Consider the following 20,613-nt stretch of genomic DNA (forward strand, 5'->3'; position numbering starts at 1 on the left):
AGATGAAATGTTATGGTCTAAATGCTATAACATTACTTATTAAAAAGGCGAAAAATGAGGTTAGCACAATTAATGATGGTAGCACGGGAAACGAGAGCAGGAATTATACTAGAATGGCTTCATCTAAAAATCCCTTTTTCTTGGTATAAAAAACATGGCAAGTAAAATTCGATAAGGTATAGTAAGGTATAGGTCGGGTACCTAAATTTGAATACTCTATCGTAGTTAGACAGCCATATTCGCGTGGCAAAATTCGATATGAATTAATACTTTAAATAGTAAATCTTATCATTAATTGTCATTTAAAATTATAGTCACATTGCATTGTGAACACTTTGTGGAAGGTAAAATAGTCTTTCGATTCTCTCTCGGAAAAAACACTTTCCAAGGGAGGCGGTGTTAGCCTGGAGAAATCTCCTTTAAAGCGATTAGTCAGAGAGGTTGTATCACCTCCTGATGTAGAGTGAGTCGATCATTCCACTTTCGATGGTTTTCAAATCTTCAAAGTCTTCGTTGATGATGGAAACGAGTTGTAGCAAAGCTTCTTGTTGTTTCGATAAGAACTGACAATAAAAAAGAAAATCATATTCATTGTCAAAATTTCGCATTGTTTACAAATGAAGGATCTCCATGAAAATAGCGATAAGATTTTATCCTTATTTCGGGTCCTATAATATTTCAGTAGCTATTCGACACATGAGTATGCTAGGGGTTTAGAATCAATCTTCATGAAGTTTTGATAGATAAACCATTTCAAAAAAATAATACATGGCTGTATTTATTTTTTCGTAATTTTCAGGGTTAAATGTTCTTAAAATGTCTTTAAAATGTTCTTAAAACGTTCTTAATACACTGTACTTACTTTATTCACTTATTGACATACAACAGAAATAAAATCAGAATTTTCTGAGCCAATTTTGAATTATGAGGCTAAGATTGTTCTTAATTATTAGGTTTGTATAAGCCATAAATAGGAGCTGCCAGAAAGAAGTGTCTTTTCTATAATGCAACACTCTATTCACAAGAATTCCAAGGCTTAGTGTTACTGTTTGTTTTCTTTCTTTGCATGAAACATAATATCATATTGAGAAGAAGGCTTACTTGTTTAGCTTCGTGTTTGGCCTGCTCGTCGAGTGAGTAGGAGATGTTGCTTGAACTCTTTTTCACTTGTGATTGCAATCGAATTTGAGAAATTAACTCGTTCAATCGACCCTGAAAAGTACAAGGAATAACGAGTTGATATACGAGAAAATATTTTCATGTCTTCATTCCAGAGTTGAGAGTTGAATCTCTATCTCAGTAGCTCAGAAATCAATTTGCGAAGTGTACCAATTCTTTGACAGTACACCCATCAACCGTTATCGGCGAGGTCAGCTTTTGAGGAGATTGGAAATGAATTTACGGGGAAAATTTCGTACGACGACGGTATCGAAAACACAAGCGAAGGAATGCTAATCGTGAAAAAATGTAAACACCCTTACATTAAACTAATAAAATAGCGTCGATTAAGTTGACGGGACTTTGCTTGGTTTGTTTAAGAGGCAACCTAAAAATACAGGCTAAAAGCATTAGGTGTAGAGGAAACAAACTATACCTTGAATTGCATAGGCGCATTGAGTTCGGCTTGTAAAGATTCCAGTTGGATTCTAGAAAGAAAAAAAAATTTATAAAGAGAAAACAAAGAAGATCTCAAATCAAAATTATTTTGAGTATGTGAAAAATCTATTTGCGCGAAGGCGAGCTACCTTCGTTAGTAAAAACTTTCTCTAGGTCAAGAAATCGTAAAGTTTGCAACAAAAATTTGCGTTTTCGAGAAGAAACATATTTTGTTATACTTTCGTGAATCGTTTAATCAAAAATGAAAAATAAAATATAAAACAAATACATATGTTCCTTGAACCTAAAAAAAGCGGTCGTTCTGAAAATTTCATATCTTCTACTATTTCGAAGCTTTAAAAAATTTCAATGTTTTTAAATAACTTCTGTGTGCCTTAACGTACGCGAACTCATAATATTCACATGACTTAATGTTTTCTATGGAAAGAACCCAGTTTTTGCCAGTAGTGGCAAATTTTATACAACTTTTGTCCAGTTTAAATTTGCCACTACTGGCTAAAACCGGGGTATTTCCATAGAAAATCATTACGTCATGAATATCATGAATTGCCTTGATAAGAAATTACAAACAAATTATCTATAACATTTCTGTCAGCGATAGCACAAACTCTCCCTCAGCCCTCTTTTTCCAAATATAAATATGTATGTTTGTTTGTACCTAAGTTGTTCTTCATCGGGTTCAATGGAATAACCACCTTTTCGAATCGTTTCTAATTGCGTCATCACCTAAACAAAAACACAGTAATAGTTATGATTTTTGCCCGTTGAATGTAGGTATCAAGTGAATACAGTCGCTCTGATGTCGTTTTCCGACAAGCCACCCGAACCAGAACATTTCGAAAATCAACATATCGAACCTAAACTATGTCATTCGCAAACATTTGCTCTACTACAAGTCTCTATAACTCAACCACGCAGAACTTCCACAACACAAATTTGTTCGAGTTAAGGAAATCTCAAGATATGGAGTAAGCACATTGTTAACTGAAGGGACTAGAAAAAAATTTCCAGTTAAGGAGACATTGGAACTATAGAGGTTCAAGTTAAAAGACTCAACTATATTAAGGGAGATGTCTGTGTGAAACTCGTGAACACAATTGTCACTCAGTTGAGGTGAAAGTGAATTCTCGACTGGTCAGAAAAAGGGATTGAGAAAGCAATATTCACGTTCGTTGAACTAATTATTACACTGACGGAAGTATGACACTTATATAACTACTCAAGTTAGTAACGCAAACGGTTACCACATTGGTTACCGTCGCGTTAATTACAATCATTTAACACAATATGAACCAGCATTATTTTCGAAAACCCTTTTTTTCGCGTTGATAAATTGTCATATTCACCCCCCCCCCCCTCCGTTGGGTGTTTTCCACCAACCTGATACCTTTTTGCTAATAGCTCACAGAAAAAGATTTTCGACGCTCTGAAATATTTCGACTTGTTAATATATAATTTATGCCAAATTTTATCATCATACCTTCACTAGATCAGGTTTTATGAGTTTTTTGTGCAGGCATGTCATAACGAAATTCAAGCTAAAACCCTGTAGAATCTCAAAATCTTAAAATTAACTTTTGATCTAAAACTTGATTAGTTACATGAGTGTAATAAGGTGTTCTCTGAGTAGATCCTGATTACTCCAAGCACGCCACGTGTTCATTCTAAAGCCATGGTCCTGTAATATGATCTGCCACGTTTAACAGACCAATTTGATGATTTTAATACAGTCTTAGAATGAATATTTTTTAGCTACAACAGACAGCAATTAAATAAATCAAGAATTTATACCTGTAGAGTTCGATGCGCAAGTTCCAAATGTTTTCGTTTATATTGAGCGAGTTTGGCGATAGTGGTGGACTGGCATGATTGAAGCTTCGAAATTTCCTCATTCAAAATCTATGATATCACAAAGCAAATACGATGAAAAGCATTCACAATCAACTGAATTCTTGATGAATTTTCATACGAGAAATTTGCTTGATTTGAATACAAAGATTTAGGCTGAAAATTCTCAAACAACAAGTTCATCCAGGCAAGTCAAAAATAAAGACAAAAGCCTGCAGTAGCACGAACCATAAAACAAGTTTTTCAATTCCGACTTATGCGAGAAAATGGGATCTTATAAGATGTGAGTTTTGAGCAGAGAGTTTAAAAATAATGTAAATTCTTCGTACCTCCAAGCGACGTTTGTGTTGAGTATTTTGGTATTGTTGATGTTTGAGTCGTGTAAGTAGTTCGTTGAACCCCATGATAGGTACAGGTATCAAGCTAAATAAAAAAGAAGCAGCTTGAGCAAAAAAATGAGCGGATGGTTTGAAATTGAAAACTGTGGTTTAGGATAGTGTCACTACTCACTTTTTAGAAATCCAAGGAAACCGACACTTTAGGTATAGGTAAAGAACTACCCAGGGTGCCCTTCAGAAGGCTGGCTGAAGCTGTCAACATTTTCAAGGTTGAAAATATTACGGAACAAGCAAAAGTTCCAAGCCCTTTTGGGTGTGTCTTTTAGCATTTATGCTGAAGGTCATATGTCATCATCCTTTGACCGTTTACTCGTCGACCCTCCCTACAACCTTTAGAACAACTCCAAACCCCGAGCATTATTCATCTGAAGATGAAGACCATGTTTTAATAATATTATTAAATAGTAAGATCTTAAAATTGAATGAAATGTTACGAGCCAACTTTTAACTCAAGATTAAAGATGATATTCAACAAAGGCCGTACTTTTACAACACGAAAATACAAAATATTAACCTGTCAAAATACTACGGAACGAGCAAAATAACTTCTTTGCGGAGATAAGGATATGAGCAAAAAAATGGAAAGGGGTAGAAAAATAGCAGGATTAATACATACTTTTTTGGGTCAGGATTATCTTTTTTTGCTTGTTCCCAAAGAATTGCATCAATGCCTGGAAAACGAAAATTCAGAAAGTTACTGAAAATTAACGGGGAAAGAAAAAAAATCAAAGTCAAACAAAATTAATTTTAATAAAAAAGGGTGTTTATTTTTAAATTCAAATAAATGAATCTTTCCATACAACTTGTGTAAGAGATTTAATAACAGAAGCTGCTTTTGGTTCATTTTGAAATCTATTTTTAGAGTGCCATCATCAGTAAAAAATCTGTTGTAATGAAAATGTTTTTTTCGAAATACTTCAAAATGTTAGTGGTTGACAGTTTCCGATGTAGATAAATTTTCAAGCCCGAATTTTTCACAGGGACAAAATACAAACCTAAAGGGGGAGTGTCGAGGAATTGTTTCAATTGGGATTCGCTCAATGTTGTTTTTGCGACCATGTTCTCTACTCCAAGTTGCGTAAGTTGTGCCTGAGAAAATAATTGCAAGGTTTTGATTTAGCGGTAAACCATCTTTTGATGATTTTACTGTATGTGCTATATAAAGGGACTTACTTCAAAATCGATAGCGTGATTGCTTTTTATCAGAGCTCACTCATCGATGTTTGATTTATCTTTCGCGTAGGACGGACACTCGAAAAAATCTCATTCATCAAAGTTTCGCAAAAAAATAACAAGTCATGTCATAATCACTTATGAATTCGAAATTGATGAATAATTCAAATAATTCTTCTCCGAATACTTCAGAATGAATATTACCTTGATATTTTGCTGACTAAAGAAAGCGTAAAGCTCGGTTGCTAGGATACGTCTGGAGGAACCATTGGATTGTCGCTCAACAACGTATATCACAATCTCTGACCTGAAAATATATCATGTGAAGAAGCTGTAACTCCCGCATGTTCGATAACTTTTTTGTCAACTGATGGCCTTTCTAGAAACAAAATCGTATACCCCCTGCTGAAAAAGAACAGCCTTTTGTTACACACCTCCTTGAAGTCAAACTTAAAAAAATACTCTAACCCTTGGAATTCGAAGCACTAGGTTCAAACCATTGAGTTTAAAGCCCGAAGGGCTAGAGTAGAATCTCTAACCTTTCTCAGGCAAGAAAAAGTGAAGTCTTAAAAAATGCGCCGTATTTTTGACGACAGATTGAATCTAGCAAATCCTTTGTTTATGATTGATATTTTTTTCGAAATTAAGCGGTAAATTTTAATTTCAATCTGTAATTTGTGTAAAAACCAGGCGAGCCGCTCAAGGTCGTGCAACTTTGGTAGGATTCAAATCCTACCAAAGAGATTGACTTCTAGCCCTTCGGACTTATACTTCATTGGTTCAAACCCTTCTGGAATTCTCAATTTTTGTAGGATACTAAATGGAATTTTACCCCTTCACATACCCCAATGGAAATCCAACACACTTCAAACTTCACTTCGTTGGAGAGGAAATTTCTTCTTAACAGTGGGGACAACAATAGGTTGTTTTCCCGGAGAAATCAAAAATCAAAAACCACCTAATGGTGTGAAATAACTTGTCATGTTTTCTATTTGCTCTTTCTTAGGATTTAAACGGGCCAACAGCAATTAGAATCTAGCTCTGTTGACGTGATATGAGAAATATACATTCCTTCTAGAATTCAAGTAAGAAGTAAATTACCTGTCACCAGGAAGACTGCGTAATCCATCAACACATACGGAGAATGTCGGTTTGTTGCCCATGATTTTACTGATGGATTCGACAAATTGTTGTTGGTTGGTTTTCACGTAATCTTCCTTGTGTTTCAAGTCGAACGAAATGAAACCATCACTGTCTTTCGCAGATGGTAAACAACTGTAACCTATCGTCTGTCAGTGATAAAGATTGGATATTATTACGTTTTAGTGTTTGTAATCACCATAGCATGCAAAGAGCTGCTTATTACTTTTCTTATTCACAACAAAACCCACTAGCATCGAGCCAAAAGCTTCACTCTTGTTATATTGGCAGAAACCAAGCAATAATATTAATAGTGTCTCGAAAAGTAAAATTCATTAAAAGTTCCTAAATAGCAATTAATCAACTGAACAGCCGTACCTTAAATCGTGAAAAAGGGTTTTCTTGTGACAATGGAATAGGTTGTGCGTTGTGTGAATAAACAGCTTTCCCTTCACCCCACAATGCTTGCAATTGGTTCAGTTTGGCAATGATGCCATCTCGCTCGTCACCAAAGATGGTGGGCATTGTCAGTGCACTGGTCATGCTTGCCAATGGATTGTCCAAACCTTGAGCTTGCTGCTGTTGTTGTTGACCTAAACAAGTTGACAATCTCGTTTTTTACCACTGAGTAAATTATTTTTTGAGAGGATAAGATTTTACATCAAAACTGACAGAAACTGATGTTAAGTGGATGACACGTTATAAACTGGAAACTTGAGAAAAAACTACATCATGAAAATGATCATTTGCTACTTGACAAAATAATACAAAGAAGAACTACGTGTCGTACCAGCATTCCATCCTGTTTGGGTGGGATTGGAAAGAGAGAAACCAGTGCTTGCTGTTGTTGTTTTGTTCAACCCTAAAAATCAAAGGCCATAAAATATACACAAAGAAAACTTCAATAACTGAAACCTTACTCTGATAAGATTTATAACAGAAACAGTTTTTCGAGAATTCTTCAGAATTTCTTCAGAATTTGTTGAGAATTGACCAAATTTGACCACAAAGATACCTACCACCAAATAGACTGCCGGTTGTACCAAATCCTGAAAAGAACGATGAGAAATTTAATATCAAATGATATGTTAATATAAAAATTTCTATCAAAAGTATGTATGTACATTGCACCTACACTTTTAAATAAATAGATTTCAAATTTTCAAATAGCAGGATTTTACATGGTAAGATATTTTAGATTAAACAATTGGGAAACGACAGGAAGAAGTGATTTCTATGTCTTTAATTGATCAGCCTTTTCTCAGCCGTTTTTTTTATTTTTTCGTATCCCTGGCTTTAAGTAAAATCGAGAAAAAAGGTAAATTTATACATAGGTATAAAATATGCTAGTGTAAATATGACTGTGTGGCCTGCATTCACCAAACAATCTGAGGGTTGTGGGTTGATCCCCGGTCACCGCCAACTCACCGATTTCACTCAACTCATCAATTTGGGTGGTAAGTTACTGGAAGCTAAGAGTAGGTGTGGCGCTCCACTTCAGCATTCGATCTCCCTGTACTAGCGCAAAATAGAAAAGGGGATAGACTCCCTCTCTCCTGGCTCCACACTCAGCCACCAGATGAATATATTTACTTACCATATAACTGAGGTTTTGTTATCAAGAGAATATTGCAGATTATCATTCATAAAAAAATAATATGAAAACTTATTCAAACAATAATGAGAATAACTTACTACCTGAGGCAGATGTAGTTGTTGTTCCAAACCCACCAAATGTGGAAGCTGTTGTTTTGGCACCAAATCCTCCAAAACCAGTTGTTGTTCCTGTGCCGAATCCACCAAAACCTGTAGAAGCTGTTGTTTTGGTTGTTGAACCAAATCCTGAAAAGAGTCCTCCCCCTGTGCTTGTTGCAGTTGATGGAGTTCCAAAAGAGAATCCTGTTGACGCTGTTGTTTTTGCACCAAAACCACTGAATCCTCCACCTTTGAAAAATAATTAATCATTTCATATATAATAAAGAGATCACGAATTTAAACAACATTAATGATAGCCAGTGGTGTCATAAATTAATCCCATTTATCAATTCTCTATGATTACAAGGTACCCCTAAGACTTTGCTATGAATTAGGTGCCCTATTCAGCAACAAATTTTCTTTTGATGTGCCATTTTTTTCATCTGAAATCGAATGATTTTTACATCTCCCTTTGCCTTGGATAAAATTGCCTCATGGAATAAAGTTAAATCTTTCAAGGTTGCCTTTCAAAAATGGCCTACTAACTAAAATAGATCTTGCAACGATAAGACCTCCATTCACTTAATTAAAGAAAAACTTAATAAAGTGTGGAAAAGACTTAATATATATCATTTGTTTTTAAATAACAAATTAGAATTGTAATCAAACCGGTTCTTAGATGCACACCTCAGGTCTGTGAGAAGAATGTGTCTTTCTATAAGGAATTTTATAACACTTCATGGCAGATTAAAAAGACGATCAGAAAACGAAAGCTTCTTCGTTTTTCATTTTCGCATTTATTGGGAAGAATGAAATATTCAGAGACTTTTTTCCAGTGTGCGCAATTGATTGACATGTCAAAGTTACCGAGTGTCGATAACAGTACTCACAATTTTCCACGGAAAAACAGACTTTTTTATATCTGTATTTGGACGCTTGTGCGAATGCGTGCGATCACATTTACGTGTTTCTTGTCGCAAAGATTTGTTCCATTTGCGGTGTGAACGCCTACCTGGTGAGAGTAGCGTATTCACATTATTTGAGCTATAATACTTGGAACTATCTGACAAAACATGGGACGGCAATTTGGCCACCATTTCACTGAACCTCCAAAGACATTTGATTTGAGTTAATGAACGGCGTATTAAAAATACACAATTTCTCTTTCGCACCGAGTAAGCTTTTAAATTGAAATATGAGAAAAATCCGTAGTGGAACACAGGCGAGTGTGTGTGCACTCTAAGAGGAACAAAGAAGTAAGATTAATAAACTTGGTGGAGTTATCAAAACAAATTTATTGTCAAAGAGATTTTTTTCTTCTCTATTTCTATTTGGTTGAGTCGCAGGAGGCTTTGAGACCCATTTTCGCAACTATAGACGCTTTCAATTATAGTGCCCCGTCAGCACCTTGAACTGACTACCCAATTCCCCTCACATGGCATGGGTTGACCCAGGCAAAGGTTCATTCACTTGCCAAGTGAACTGCTGCAAGTGGGATTCGAACCTCAGTCGCCTGTACATTAACCAAGGTCGATGACCACTATACCAAAGCGCCTTAAACTTCGCATTAGAACTGTCAAGTTGAAGACCGCGGGCATGTCCCTTGAATGTTTTGATCGCATTTTAAAGTCTTCTTTTTTTCTCTGTGTCTGGAATGTTTTGATCACAATGTAGAGTCTTCTTTTTCTTACTTTCGATTTTGTTGGTCGCAGACAGGGCATCTAATTTCAAAACTGATTGCATCAACTTTTTTATCAATATTTCAGAGGAAGGAAGCTGTATTGAGCTGATTTTTATAGAAATGCTTTCTTTCTAAGGCAGCAATCACAAATATCTTCATCTAAAAAGTGGGTTGGTCGGTTGGTCGGTCGTAAAAATTTTCGGGTTTTCTTACCTCTATCATCCATTTTTGGAGTGTATTCTTGAATGAAACTGCCAGCCAGCCAGCCAGCCCAAAACAACCACGTGTTATGGGTGGTTTCCAATTATGACCTTTGAACACTGTGACCTCTGACAATCAAAAACTGCGCATGTAATGATAAACAAAGTCAAAATGCCGCAAATGCGCTAGAAATCACTCGCAAAAAATTGGCAATAATAAAGTTTTTGAACGAAAGAAAGAAAAAGTCCGACACATTTACCGACTCAATTCTCCTCAATTTTTCGAGAGTCGGTCGTGCGACGCGAAACGAAGATATTTGTGATTGTCGCCTAACATACCGTGAAGTCGGATAGTAACTTGTATCAGTGGAGGCTAACATGCATAGCCCTCAAATGAATGACCTGTCTGGTCCTTTAAATACAAAGTTAAATCAAAACAAAAATAGTAGAGTAGAGCTGCCCTGCGAGCGAAGCTGTGTAGTTCATTTGTTTTGAAATTTTGCAGCTTTGATTATTGGTCAGTCATTTAAGGGCTATGCATGTTAGCCTCCACTGATGCAAGTTACCTGACTTCACAGTACTCATTGTTTTGGACAAGTATTTTTTGGAGTGGCAGTTGAAGCGTTTTTTCTTACAAAGCTTTTTTGTCCACACCATTTTTAATTTTTTTCGAAAAATCCGGTTATTTCATGTGTTTAAGTGAAGTTGGATCTTTCGGATTCTACTCGTTCTTTTCTAGAATTTTTTTACATAGTACGGGATATAGGTCAAGGCAGATAACTACCAAATGAAATTCTCCAGAGGTTTGTTATTGTATGACTTTTCTGTATGGCGCGCCAAAGGGCTTTTTAATACTAACTTTTTTTTATAATATCAACTTTATTTTATAATACTAAATTTTTTTTATAATACCAACTTTCACTTTTATAATACCAACTTTCATTTTTATAATATCAACTTTTTTTTATAATAGCAACTTTCATTTTTATAATATCAACTTTTTTTTATAATACCAACTTTTTATTATAATACCAACTTTCATTTTTATGATATAAATTTTTTTGGTCTCGCTTAGTCAATTTTCTTTTTTCACCATATAGACGGACCTTTACGGTTCTTCACTGGAAAATATTTTTTGTTTACATGTGAAAGTAAATGTCTTAAATTTCGCGTTAAAATAATAGGTCGATAGGTGAATCGATCGTTAAAGGTTTTGTTTCCAGCTGTTGGTAGCGTTTTGATCTATGTATCAGATTTAAAAGTTTATTCCCCATGTCAGCAATTTTAGGCCAAATACTGACAGTAAATACCCGTCCAAAACTTAGTCCTAATAATAATTACCATCCCAAGAAGGGAATTGGTCTAAAAGTATACTCTAGTCTAACATTTCGATGGCTGGCTGGCGTATTGGCGTATCGAGCCTAGTGTAATCTAGACTAGAGTCTACTTTTGGATTAACTTTGCATTTTGATGATTTCAATGACGCTGAGTTCAGTAAAGACTAGAAGGCACTTTCGATTTCAAGCGCAACTTTTTGTCGTCTCCATGGAAACTTCGAATTTCGGTTGATGGATTTTGGTTGGCAACAAATAGGCCATTTCACACTCGAAATGAATCATGGGTAATCAGGACTGGTTGCGCTCTAGTAACGACTTCCGGTTGGCTAGACGCAAAAATCTTTAAATTTTTTCAAAACTTTGGACCAATAATAAGTCGTCATCAGCGCGCAGTGGTCCTGATTACCCATTACGCTTTGCATCGCGCTAAGACTCTTTCTACACTTGATCGATTATACACGCATAGTAAGCGAGACAAAAATTGGTGTTATGAAAAAACTTCGAACTAAAAAAAAAGTTGGTAGAGTACCCTGCCCAGTTGGCGACCGAAATTTTTGGATTCGAATTTTTCACTTACTTTTAACTTTTTTGAAAATCCTTTTCAACCAATGGTTAGACAACTTTTAACATGTTCTTCGTGTTTGTTTTGATTTTTTATTTGAGGCGATCTTCTTAGAATAAAAAACTTTCGAAGCGAGCGGTACTAGTGCCCAGTTCCCGACCGACATACCAGTCTGCGACCGATCGTTAAAAAGAGAAAATCAGTGCTCTACTTACAGGTAAGGTCATATTAATTGATCAGGATGATAAAAAAACTCATAAGCTTTCCCGTATTAAATTTATTTACACTTGTTCTTTTGTTTTAAAATAGCTCACTTACATTTCCCTTCGGCATGTTTTTTCAGAATTTTTCTTCAAGTCGCCATTTTTTTCTAAAGTTTGTATTTGTTTTGTTTTGAAAGTGGCGGTCTATGGAGAGTCTTCATTTGATAAAAACGCGGGAATTTTTTATGCCTGTTTTTTTCTCTTCGCGTCTGGAATTTTTTGATCGCAATGTAGAGTCTTCTTTTTCATTTTTTGAGTTTGGTCGGTCGCAGACTGGACGTCAAATTTCGAAGCTGATTGCATCAACTTTTTTATCAATATTTCACACGAAGGAAACTGTATCGAGCTGATTTTTACAGAAATGCTTTCTAACATACTCAATGTTTTGGACAAGTATTTTTTGGCGTGGGAGTTGAAGCGTTTTTTCTTACGAAGATTTTTTGTCCACAGGTAGCCATTTTTTATTTTTTTTGAAAAATCCGGCTTTTTCGTGTGCTTCCGTGCAAAGTTGGATCTTTCGGATTCTACTCGTTTTTTTTCTAAAACCTTTTTTACACAGTACGGGAAATAGGTCAAGGCAGATAACTACCAAAAGAAATTCTCCAGAGGTTTGTTTATGTATGACTTTTCTGGGTTCAAAGACGTTCGGTCGCCAACTGGGCAGGGGACTCTACTATAAAAAAAAAAGTTGGTATTATAATAAAAAAAGTTGGTATTATAAAAAAAAGTTGGCATTATTAAAAAAAGTTGATATTATAAAAAAAGTTGGTATTATAAAAAAAAGTTGGTATTATAAAAAAAAGTTGGTATTAAAAAGCCTTTTGGCGCGCCATATTTCTGGGTTCAAAGACGTCCCGAAGGGGACTCTCTATTATGGAGACAACAAAAAGAAAACTAGAGGCAAACTCTCTATGACGACTGAAAAAATAAATAGGTAAACTGAACATACCTGTGGAGGTTGATCCAAATCCTCCAAAACCTGTTGTTGAAGGCTTTGATGTAGCTCCAAATCCACCAAATCCTGAGGTTGAAGAAGAGCTCGTGTTGCCAAAAGAAAACGGCATTTTGAATTGTTATGGTCTATAAGTATACGGCGACGGCAAATGGTTTTTGGCACAAATTTTGTAAGAAAGTTAGTCTCGTGTAACGTAAAAATAGCTTTCGCGGGATTTTTATATCGTGGAAACCAGCCCTTCAAAATTCCAAGAATTAGAAAATGAAACTAATTCCTAACTTTTTTCAAAATATGCATTTTGCCCATTTTGTCCTCTTTGTCAATTCCCAAAATCCTTATGACTTTTTCATCTTCATGCAATGACTCTCTATGAGAGACTGGGAATCTTCATTTTGTCAATAATGAAATTACTGCAACACGCATGCGCCGAGCTATTCAGCCATTTTCACGAAAAAACCGCTTGTGGTTTGACGAAATTCTAACGAAGGAAAAACATTCTCTTCGATGCTTGATCTTGATCTATGAATATGAATTTTTCGGAGATCGACAAAGATGTGTTGTTTCAAGAAATACAACAGATACAGAATACTCTTGAAACAAACAATACGTTGGCTGGTTTGACAAACATTAATAACGATGAGGAAATTTCTGACGATGAAGTGATTTCAGCAAACAAATCACATCCCCAAGGTATCCTTCTCATTCATTTATTCCCTAATTTAATACCTTAAAATTTTTAAAAAGCAAGCATTAGATTAGAGATGTTGCCCATATGTTTTTGAAAAAAAGAAACAATGGAATCTCATTTTTAGAGAAGAAGAAGAAGATTAGAAGGAGGGAGGGCGCTGTATCGCTATACCGCCAGTTTGCAGAGTATGGCAGAAATCATCGAGATCTTGGGGGCAGAGATTGCTTACTTTTCAAGAGCAGGAGCAAAATTTTGATAATATCTACATTTCAGGGGCAAAATTATTGAAAACTGGCTAATTTCACCAGTTTTTCTGGCTTTTTTGTGGTGGGAAACAGATCTCAAGGGCAGAGTTTTGATGTTGGAAATTTTCCTTGGGGACAACCATGAGATGCTCTGAAAACTTGTGGTATAGAGGTCATTGAATCGACCTTAGCTGCTGCACAGGCGACTGAAGTTCGATTCCCACTCGCAGCAGTTCACTTGGCAAGTGAATGAACCTTTTCCCAGGTCAACCCATGCCATGTGTGGGGAATTCGGGTAACTTGCATCAGTGGAGGGAAACTTGCGTATCAAAGCCTCCTGCAGCTCGACAAAATAGAAATAGAATAAAACTGAACCACAACCCAACCATTTATAGCCCGGAACTTTGGAAACCCCTTTGCCTAGTAATCCAAGTTTTATGATTTTTATGATGATGATTGCTTCAACAACCGATAGACCTTTTTTCAAAGAGGACGTCCTGTTGAATAATTATGTAGTCCAGCCATAAAAACAATGATAGAGCCATGCATAATTACTGTATCATGTATATTGTAATAATTATGCATGGTTTTATCATTGTTTTTCTGCTGGACTACATAATTATTCAACAGGGTGGCCTCTTTGAAAAAAGGTCTATTCGGTTGCCAGTACGGATATTTAAGAATCGTTAATCTATGTCTCCAGTCAAAATTTGGTGTTGATTGCTTTAATAGATTTGAAGTTATCGCCGTCGTTCAATAATGACGTCCTTTGAATTTTACATATGATGTGTTTTTTCGACAAATTTCCAGACAGTGTCAATTGAACAACTACGAACAAAAATCGCAAGCGAACCAATCGAACGTAATCAAACACGATTGAATAATTGCGATACGATTGTCGAACGTAATCGAATCTCAATCAAACAGCCGATTCCTGGGTAATATTCGATCGTGTTTGATTGCGTTCAAGTAAGGTTAGATTGGTTCGATTGATAGTTTACTATGTTTGATTGGTTCGATTGATTGTCAATTACATTCGATGTATTCTTTGATTTCGCTTGATTATGATTATGTTTGATGAGTTTGATTGCGATTAAGTTAAATTGGATCACTCTGTTACGGCTTTTTAGCCTGGGCGGCTGAGCGCTTAAGTACCGTACCAAAGCAAATAAAATCTGATACAATTGAATCAATCGAATGTAATCGAATTCAATCAAACGTAATCGAAGCAATCGAACGTAATCAAAGCAATCAAACGTAATCAAAGCAATCGAACGGAAAATCCTAGGTAATATTTGATTGCGATTCGATTGCGTTCGACAATCGAATTGCAATACACCTTTCCTGTAATTCAAACTTCTCAGAAATGGCTCGGTGGAAGGCATCAAAATAATGCGCGCGCACTAGTTTTACGAATTACGGGAAAGGTGTATTATTCAATTGCGTTCAATTGCGTTCAGTTGATTCAGCGTTCAATAAGTTTGATTGACACTGTCTGGGAATTTCATAACGTCAAAATCAGTTTTTGGCCGATATCTTGAAATTGGCTTGATTTAAATTTTTGACCTAGCACTTTCTGTAACCATCTCGCTAATACGCTTCTTTTGAGCTATATGTAAGAGTTAAGTAACAATGGGAAGCAGTGGAAAAATCGGAAAAACTTTTTTAACAAGGCCCAGAATTGTTGAGCTAGAAAACTTTGGGTTAACAATTTTTGAGTTAGCTAAATTATTACGTCTTAAGGTCGCAAATTATGACACTACTCAACTCTAACTAGATCGTTTTTATAATAAGTTTTAGAGTTAGTTTTCTTAGATTTTTTTAAAGTTAACTTAAATTGCCTCTAGTTTTTTCAATACACGCTTTTCTTTTTATAAGAATAGTCCTTATAAGAATATAAGGGTGAAAAATCAACTGAATGTTAAGATTATCTTAAGAATTCCTTGAGGGTGATATTCTGTAAATAGACAAAACTTTTCTCTGTAATTCGAATATTTCTGTAATTCAAAGAAAATATTTGACCCCTTGAAGATCGAGTTAGAGAGAATCAACAGTGGCTAACTCGAAAAAAATGTTTGTTTGTGAAAAAAGATTGAGTTAGAGTTGAGTGAGTGACGTCATGCATAATTTTCAGAAACTTTTGATTTAGGTCAAAAACTCCTAACTCGAAAACTGAAAGTTTTCCAGCTTGACATTCCGGGCTTATCAAAAAAAAAGTTGGTATCGATAAAAGTAAACATGGAAAAATTGGAGAAAAAAAAGCTGGTATCCAAAAAAAAAGTTTGTAAAGAAAAAAAAAGTTGGTATTGAAAAAAAAGTTATTTAAAGGTATTAAAAACCCTTTTAGTGCGTCATAAATAATCAACCAAGTAAGAGTGAATATAATTTAATACAACCAACATAATCAAATAGAATTGAATACAATTATATCCGTGTTGATAATCAAATCACAATTATTCAATTACGTTTAATTGTGTTCTGGACAGTTTCAGCATTCTTTGTCCCAATCAAAAAGCCAAATAATGGATACACACTCTACTCCTTAGGATATTCTTACTATCAACAATATGATGATGACGAAGAAGAGGATTCTGACTTTATTGTAAGTTGCTATTTTTCTGATTGGGGTGAAAATCTATGAGGATAAATCTTTCGTTAAAGACACTTGATTTGTTATGACTGTCTTTTTGCACTTTTTATTAGTAAGGGTCAATCACCAGGTCTATTAGCTTATCGAGATTTAATTACTTTAATGGGATAAACTTTCGCAGGGATTAAATTTTGCGGTTGGGCCTATCCGCGAAATTCAAAAATTTTGGGTGGCAATACTTTCAAGATTTTGTGACTTTTACTGTCAAATCATGCATATTGGTTGTTGAAATACACATTATTTGCACCTCTTTGATGCAATTCAAATATAGTATTTATTTGACATATTTAGAAATATTTCGCGGATGAGGCCCTTCCAAATTTCCATCTGGACTTAATTTCGCGGATTTTTGCGAAATCCGCCCAAAATTCGCAAAATTCAATCCCCCGCGAAAGTTTATCCCATTAAAGTATATTATGAAATGTTTATGATATAACACCCATTTCTATTTTGCCTCTACTTTCTAAAAAGAGTGTTTTTCAGAAAAAAAGAGATTTGATAAGCATTTCTTTATTCAGGAATCTTTACTCATGTTTAGTGTCTCTGGTTTGTGCAGTTTTTTATTTACTTTCAAAGGATTCCTCTGGCAGTGACAATGAATCAAGTTACCAGATATATGAAACTAAAGAGCCAAGTAGGTTTGGTCATTTTTTTGATGCTTTAAAAATAAAGAGCTCAGATAATGAAAACCAACCATCTGCTTCTGGTATCAGTGATAACGTCAAAAAGAGAATTCAAGGACAAAGTATTTATGATAATGATGGTAGCCAAAGCCCAAAGATTTACCATGATTTTTCAACACCAATTATGTCACCAGCACAATCCTCTACCAATGAAGAAGAAGAAGAAGCAAAGTCCATTGATATTAGTATTCCATCTACCTATTCAACGCTACCAGCTAAGAAAAAACAACAACTGAGCACTGCTAATCTCTATGTGGAAAGAATTTTTCGTGAATTTCGTAAAGGATATGAACAACCAACTCTTTCTACAGGTATATAATATTGACCTCCTAGGGATTTTTATTTTGTTGTTTTACTGATTATAAATTTTCCTTACTTGCCTCTAGCTCACATCATCATACCTTTCTTTCATATCCTATTATTTTGAGATAAAGTAACAAATAACAGATAAGGGCAATTGCAGTTATTTTCATGAATTTTAGTTAACAAATTTGATACCAGAACACTCAAATCCAGTGGAAGATTGGAGACAATGGAACAATTACTTCTCTTAAACAGAAGCTATCAGGTTCACAGTTCATTTATTCAAAACAAAATTATTTTCCTTACATTTTTCACAGAACAGTCTGAATTTCGTTTTTTTAATTCCAAAGAAAATGATAAAAAAATTTAAGTAAAATTCAACCTTAATTTCTACGTTAAAGTTGCCTTGCCTATTTGCCTAAAGATTGTGTGTGGTAATTTTTTAAAGTTTGTTTCACTTCTCAATATTTCAGTCAATTTTAACGAATTGTGGTACTATTTATTTCACTGCAAATTCAAATTTAGGAAACTCTGGCAGACGAGCTGAAGATCATACGCATTGCTCTTACAAAAAATGGACTTGCTCAGGTGTGTCGAGTTAACTTTTCCATTCTGCAAAATAGGAAGTCTGTATCGTAGTGCCAATTGAGCATGACTTCTAAATGTTGTAATCTTTACTAGCCATCTAATTGGAAAATCTGACGCTTAGCTTTTGGAGATGTTTGAATTAACAATTTAGTTCCTTTACTTTTAGGATGAGATGTCAAAGACTTCAAACACTGGTGTTGAGAAATTGGGTAAAGGCAGTCTGTATCGCTCATGTTTAGGGAGATTTGGTGTGCCTTACTTCAAAGATGCAGATGGTTTTGTAAGTTTCTTGTTGTTTTCTAATTAATACAAAGACCCTCCTCAATATTTGAATTTTTTTTTTAATTTTCAAATGTTTTGGCAGTGAATTAGTACTATTTTTTTCAAAATGTACGCATTTTAGTGGAATTTTTGTATTTACAATACCAAACTATAAATTAATGAAATTACCTTTTTGGTATCATATGATAATCAGATTCAAGACAATTTTAAGAGGCGTACATGTCAAGAAGAGAATGAGAGGCTTAGTTTGAAAAAATAACTGTAGGACGCTCTCTAATTTGACGTCCTGCCATTCTGTGCCATTCGATACGCTCCATTATTCAATAATATTGAAACCCACCATCAAGAAGAAACTCTCATAAACGACTCTCTACTATTCGGTAAACTCCCTTATTCGATTAAAACCAAATTCCCCTCGAAAATCAAATTAGAGAGTGTCAATTGTAGTTGAAAAATGTGCAACGATTACATATTTCTGCTTCAAATTATAGGGTCCAGATGATAACGAAGATACCAAAAAATTAAAGCAGATCTCGAAGGTGAATGTGTTCAGTAAAGGAGGGAGAACTTGTAAGTAATTTATATCAGTTATTATTTTTTCTGCAATTTTTGGGTCAATATCTTGCACTACCGAGCTTTTTGACTAATTGTTTAACTTCAATCTTTTACAACAAAAAACTTGCAGTTTAGTAACACACCCATCAACCCTAGCAGCGCATTTTCAGCGTTTAAGGTACTGCTTTGGTACACACCATTTTAGACTGCCTCTACATGAATAAAGCTAGTTTATGTGAAAATTCCGTACGAGAGCTGACGAGAGACAGTTTTCCGAGTCTCTGTAGTGGAGTGCAAACTATTTCAGCATTCGAATAGCTTAACTAAATTAACATTACTCTATCGCTTCAATGCACGGGTATAGCTACATTTTTCCCAAGAGCACTCCATGTATTGTCCTTACCAGTCTCCTCAAAGCTAACAATACAAGTTAATCAAATTTTTAGGAATCAAATAAGTTTTATTATTTTTATAGGGACATCGTACGAAATCAAATCTTTGAGAGAAGGTGTTTACAATAGCAATTTGGAGAAACGTCTTGATCCTTTGTTACAAAGGTAAGGCCCGCTTGGTAGCATTCGATAAATTTTTTCTGAATCGGTCTATTGCATTGACTAGATATGAATAATTCTTGTCATAGGATTCAAAATTTGAACATATAAATTGTTTTTGTTCGATTTATGAAAGGTCGTTGATGATATTTTTTACGATTGAGAATTTGAATCGAAATCAGTATCTCAGCGGTCTTTCAGTTGTTAGTTTCTACTATTGTTTCACATATAGACTGAAGCAGTACGATAAAGAGTACAGGGAGAAGAAATTGGAAGGAAAGACAATCGATCGAAGTGGACGAGCTGAAATCACCAAACAAATCTCTGACATCAAGTATGAAATGTTGCATTGCTTCTACTAAAAAACCACCAACAAAATACCAATTTTTAAAATCTTCTTTAAATTCTTTTCAGACTGTTTTCTTTGCCTGGCTTTTTTCTTCTTTAATCATTTATCACCAACTTCATTTGTACTTCACTTCCTTTGCAGAGCCCTACCTATGGACGAAATACTTAAAGAATCTTATGACATTGATTTCATGAAAGTCGCGAAGAATTTTGTAAGTTGCTATCATTTTCTGCATAAATATCTAAGGTACTTCTTTTTAAAACCACTTCAATTATGTAAGGGTTTGTATCTGGCTTTGTTACTATTGTCATTTTCCTGAAAGGAATTGTGTTTTGAACATTACATTATATTTTTATCCTCATCGGCCAGGTTCCAGATCGTGAGGATTTCGAATGTCAAATTTATTGGTGCAATGTGCTTCATCCTTCAATCAACCAAAACAAATTCACCAAAGAAGAGGACAGTAAACTAATCAAACTTGCCAAGAAATACAAAAATCATCGCTGGGAAGATATTGCTAAAGAACTCGATGTAAGTTTAACCTTTTTGCGCTTTTAATATTTCAATGTTTCACATTTATTTTGTACTGAGAAACTCTAAGAGATTCCCCCTATGGACACGCTAAATGCACGTAAAGTTTAGCTTTGTTAATGATTTTAAAGGATACAGGAAAGTCATGAGGGAATTCCCAATAACTGGAATAGCCAGAGAGAAAATGGAAATCGACTGAAATATGTAGAGCCAAAACTGGTCATCTTATAAGGCAATAGCCTGATAGTTTGATTAATGGAGTTTCGGCTTCGACTTATAAAGGTTTTTATTATAGAAATATTATTTCATGGTGTCTTTT

General features: G+C 34.9%; 2 protein-coding genes across 4 annotated transcripts in view; one reads left to right on the top strand and one right to left on the bottom strand.

The window, feature by feature from the left end:
* Nucleotides 1–118: 118 nt before the first annotated feature.
* LOC136820529 (nucleoporin p54-like) lies at nt 119–13,026 on the bottom strand. 2 transcript variants are annotated; one of them, XM_067076717.1, is made up of 15 exons: nt 12,864–13,026; nt 7,875–8,120; nt 7,196–7,225; nt 6,967–7,038; nt 6,555–6,769; nt 6,138–6,325; nt 5,241–5,343; nt 4,859–4,952; nt 4,480–4,534; nt 3,795–3,888; nt 3,409–3,516; nt 2,276–2,343; nt 1,595–1,646; nt 1,102–1,212; nt 119–563 (listed from the first exon to the last, which is right to left on the bottom strand). In XM_067076717.1, the coding sequence occupies exons 1-15, from the start codon at nt 12,976–12,978 to the stop codon at nt 447–449; spliced, it is 1,668 nt and encodes a 555-aa protein (XP_066932818.1). In that variant the 5' UTR covers nt 12,979–13,026; the 3' UTR covers nt 119–446. The 2 variants fall into 2 exon arrangements, with proteins under 2 accessions (XP_066932818.1, XP_066932817.1); XM_067076716.1 differs by having other exon boundaries at nt 7,872–8,120; nt 12,864–13,022.
* A 260-nt stretch (nt 13,027–13,286) lies between these two features.
* LOC136820527 (uncharacterized) overlaps nt 13,287–20,613 on the top strand; it is a 30,984-nt gene continuing 23,657 nt past the window's right edge. Inside the window, exons 1-11 of one of the 2 annotated variants that reach the window (XM_067076713.1) lie at nt 13,287–13,559; nt 16,349–16,404; nt 17,029–17,446; nt 17,618–17,703; nt 17,964–18,026; nt 18,193–18,306; nt 18,800–18,878; nt 19,339–19,420; nt 19,647–19,748; nt 19,905–19,974; nt 20,133–20,294. In XM_067076713.1, coding sequence (XP_066932814.1) covers nt 13,391–13,559; nt 16,349–16,404; nt 17,029–17,446; nt 17,618–17,703; nt 17,964–18,026; nt 18,193–18,306; nt 18,800–18,878; nt 19,339–19,420; nt 19,647–19,748; nt 19,905–19,974; nt 20,133–20,294 — 1,401 coding nt within the window. In that variant the 5' untranslated portion in view covers nt 13,287–13,390. The remainder of the gene's footprint in view (nt 13,560–16,348; nt 16,405–17,028; nt 17,447–17,617; nt 17,704–17,963; nt 18,027–18,192; nt 18,307–18,799; nt 18,879–19,338; nt 19,421–19,646; nt 19,749–19,904; nt 19,975–20,132; nt 20,295–20,613) is intronic. The other variant, XM_067076712.1, reaches the window with a different exon arrangement.

Source organism: Clytia hemisphaerica, unplaced genomic scaffold (assembly GCF_902728285.1).
Source record: "Clytia hemisphaerica strain Z4C2 unplaced genomic scaffold, Clytia hemisphaerica genome assembly, whole genome shotgun sequence".
Taxonomy (NCBI): Eukaryota; Metazoa; Cnidaria; class Hydrozoa; order Leptothecata; family Clytiidae; genus Clytia; species Clytia hemisphaerica.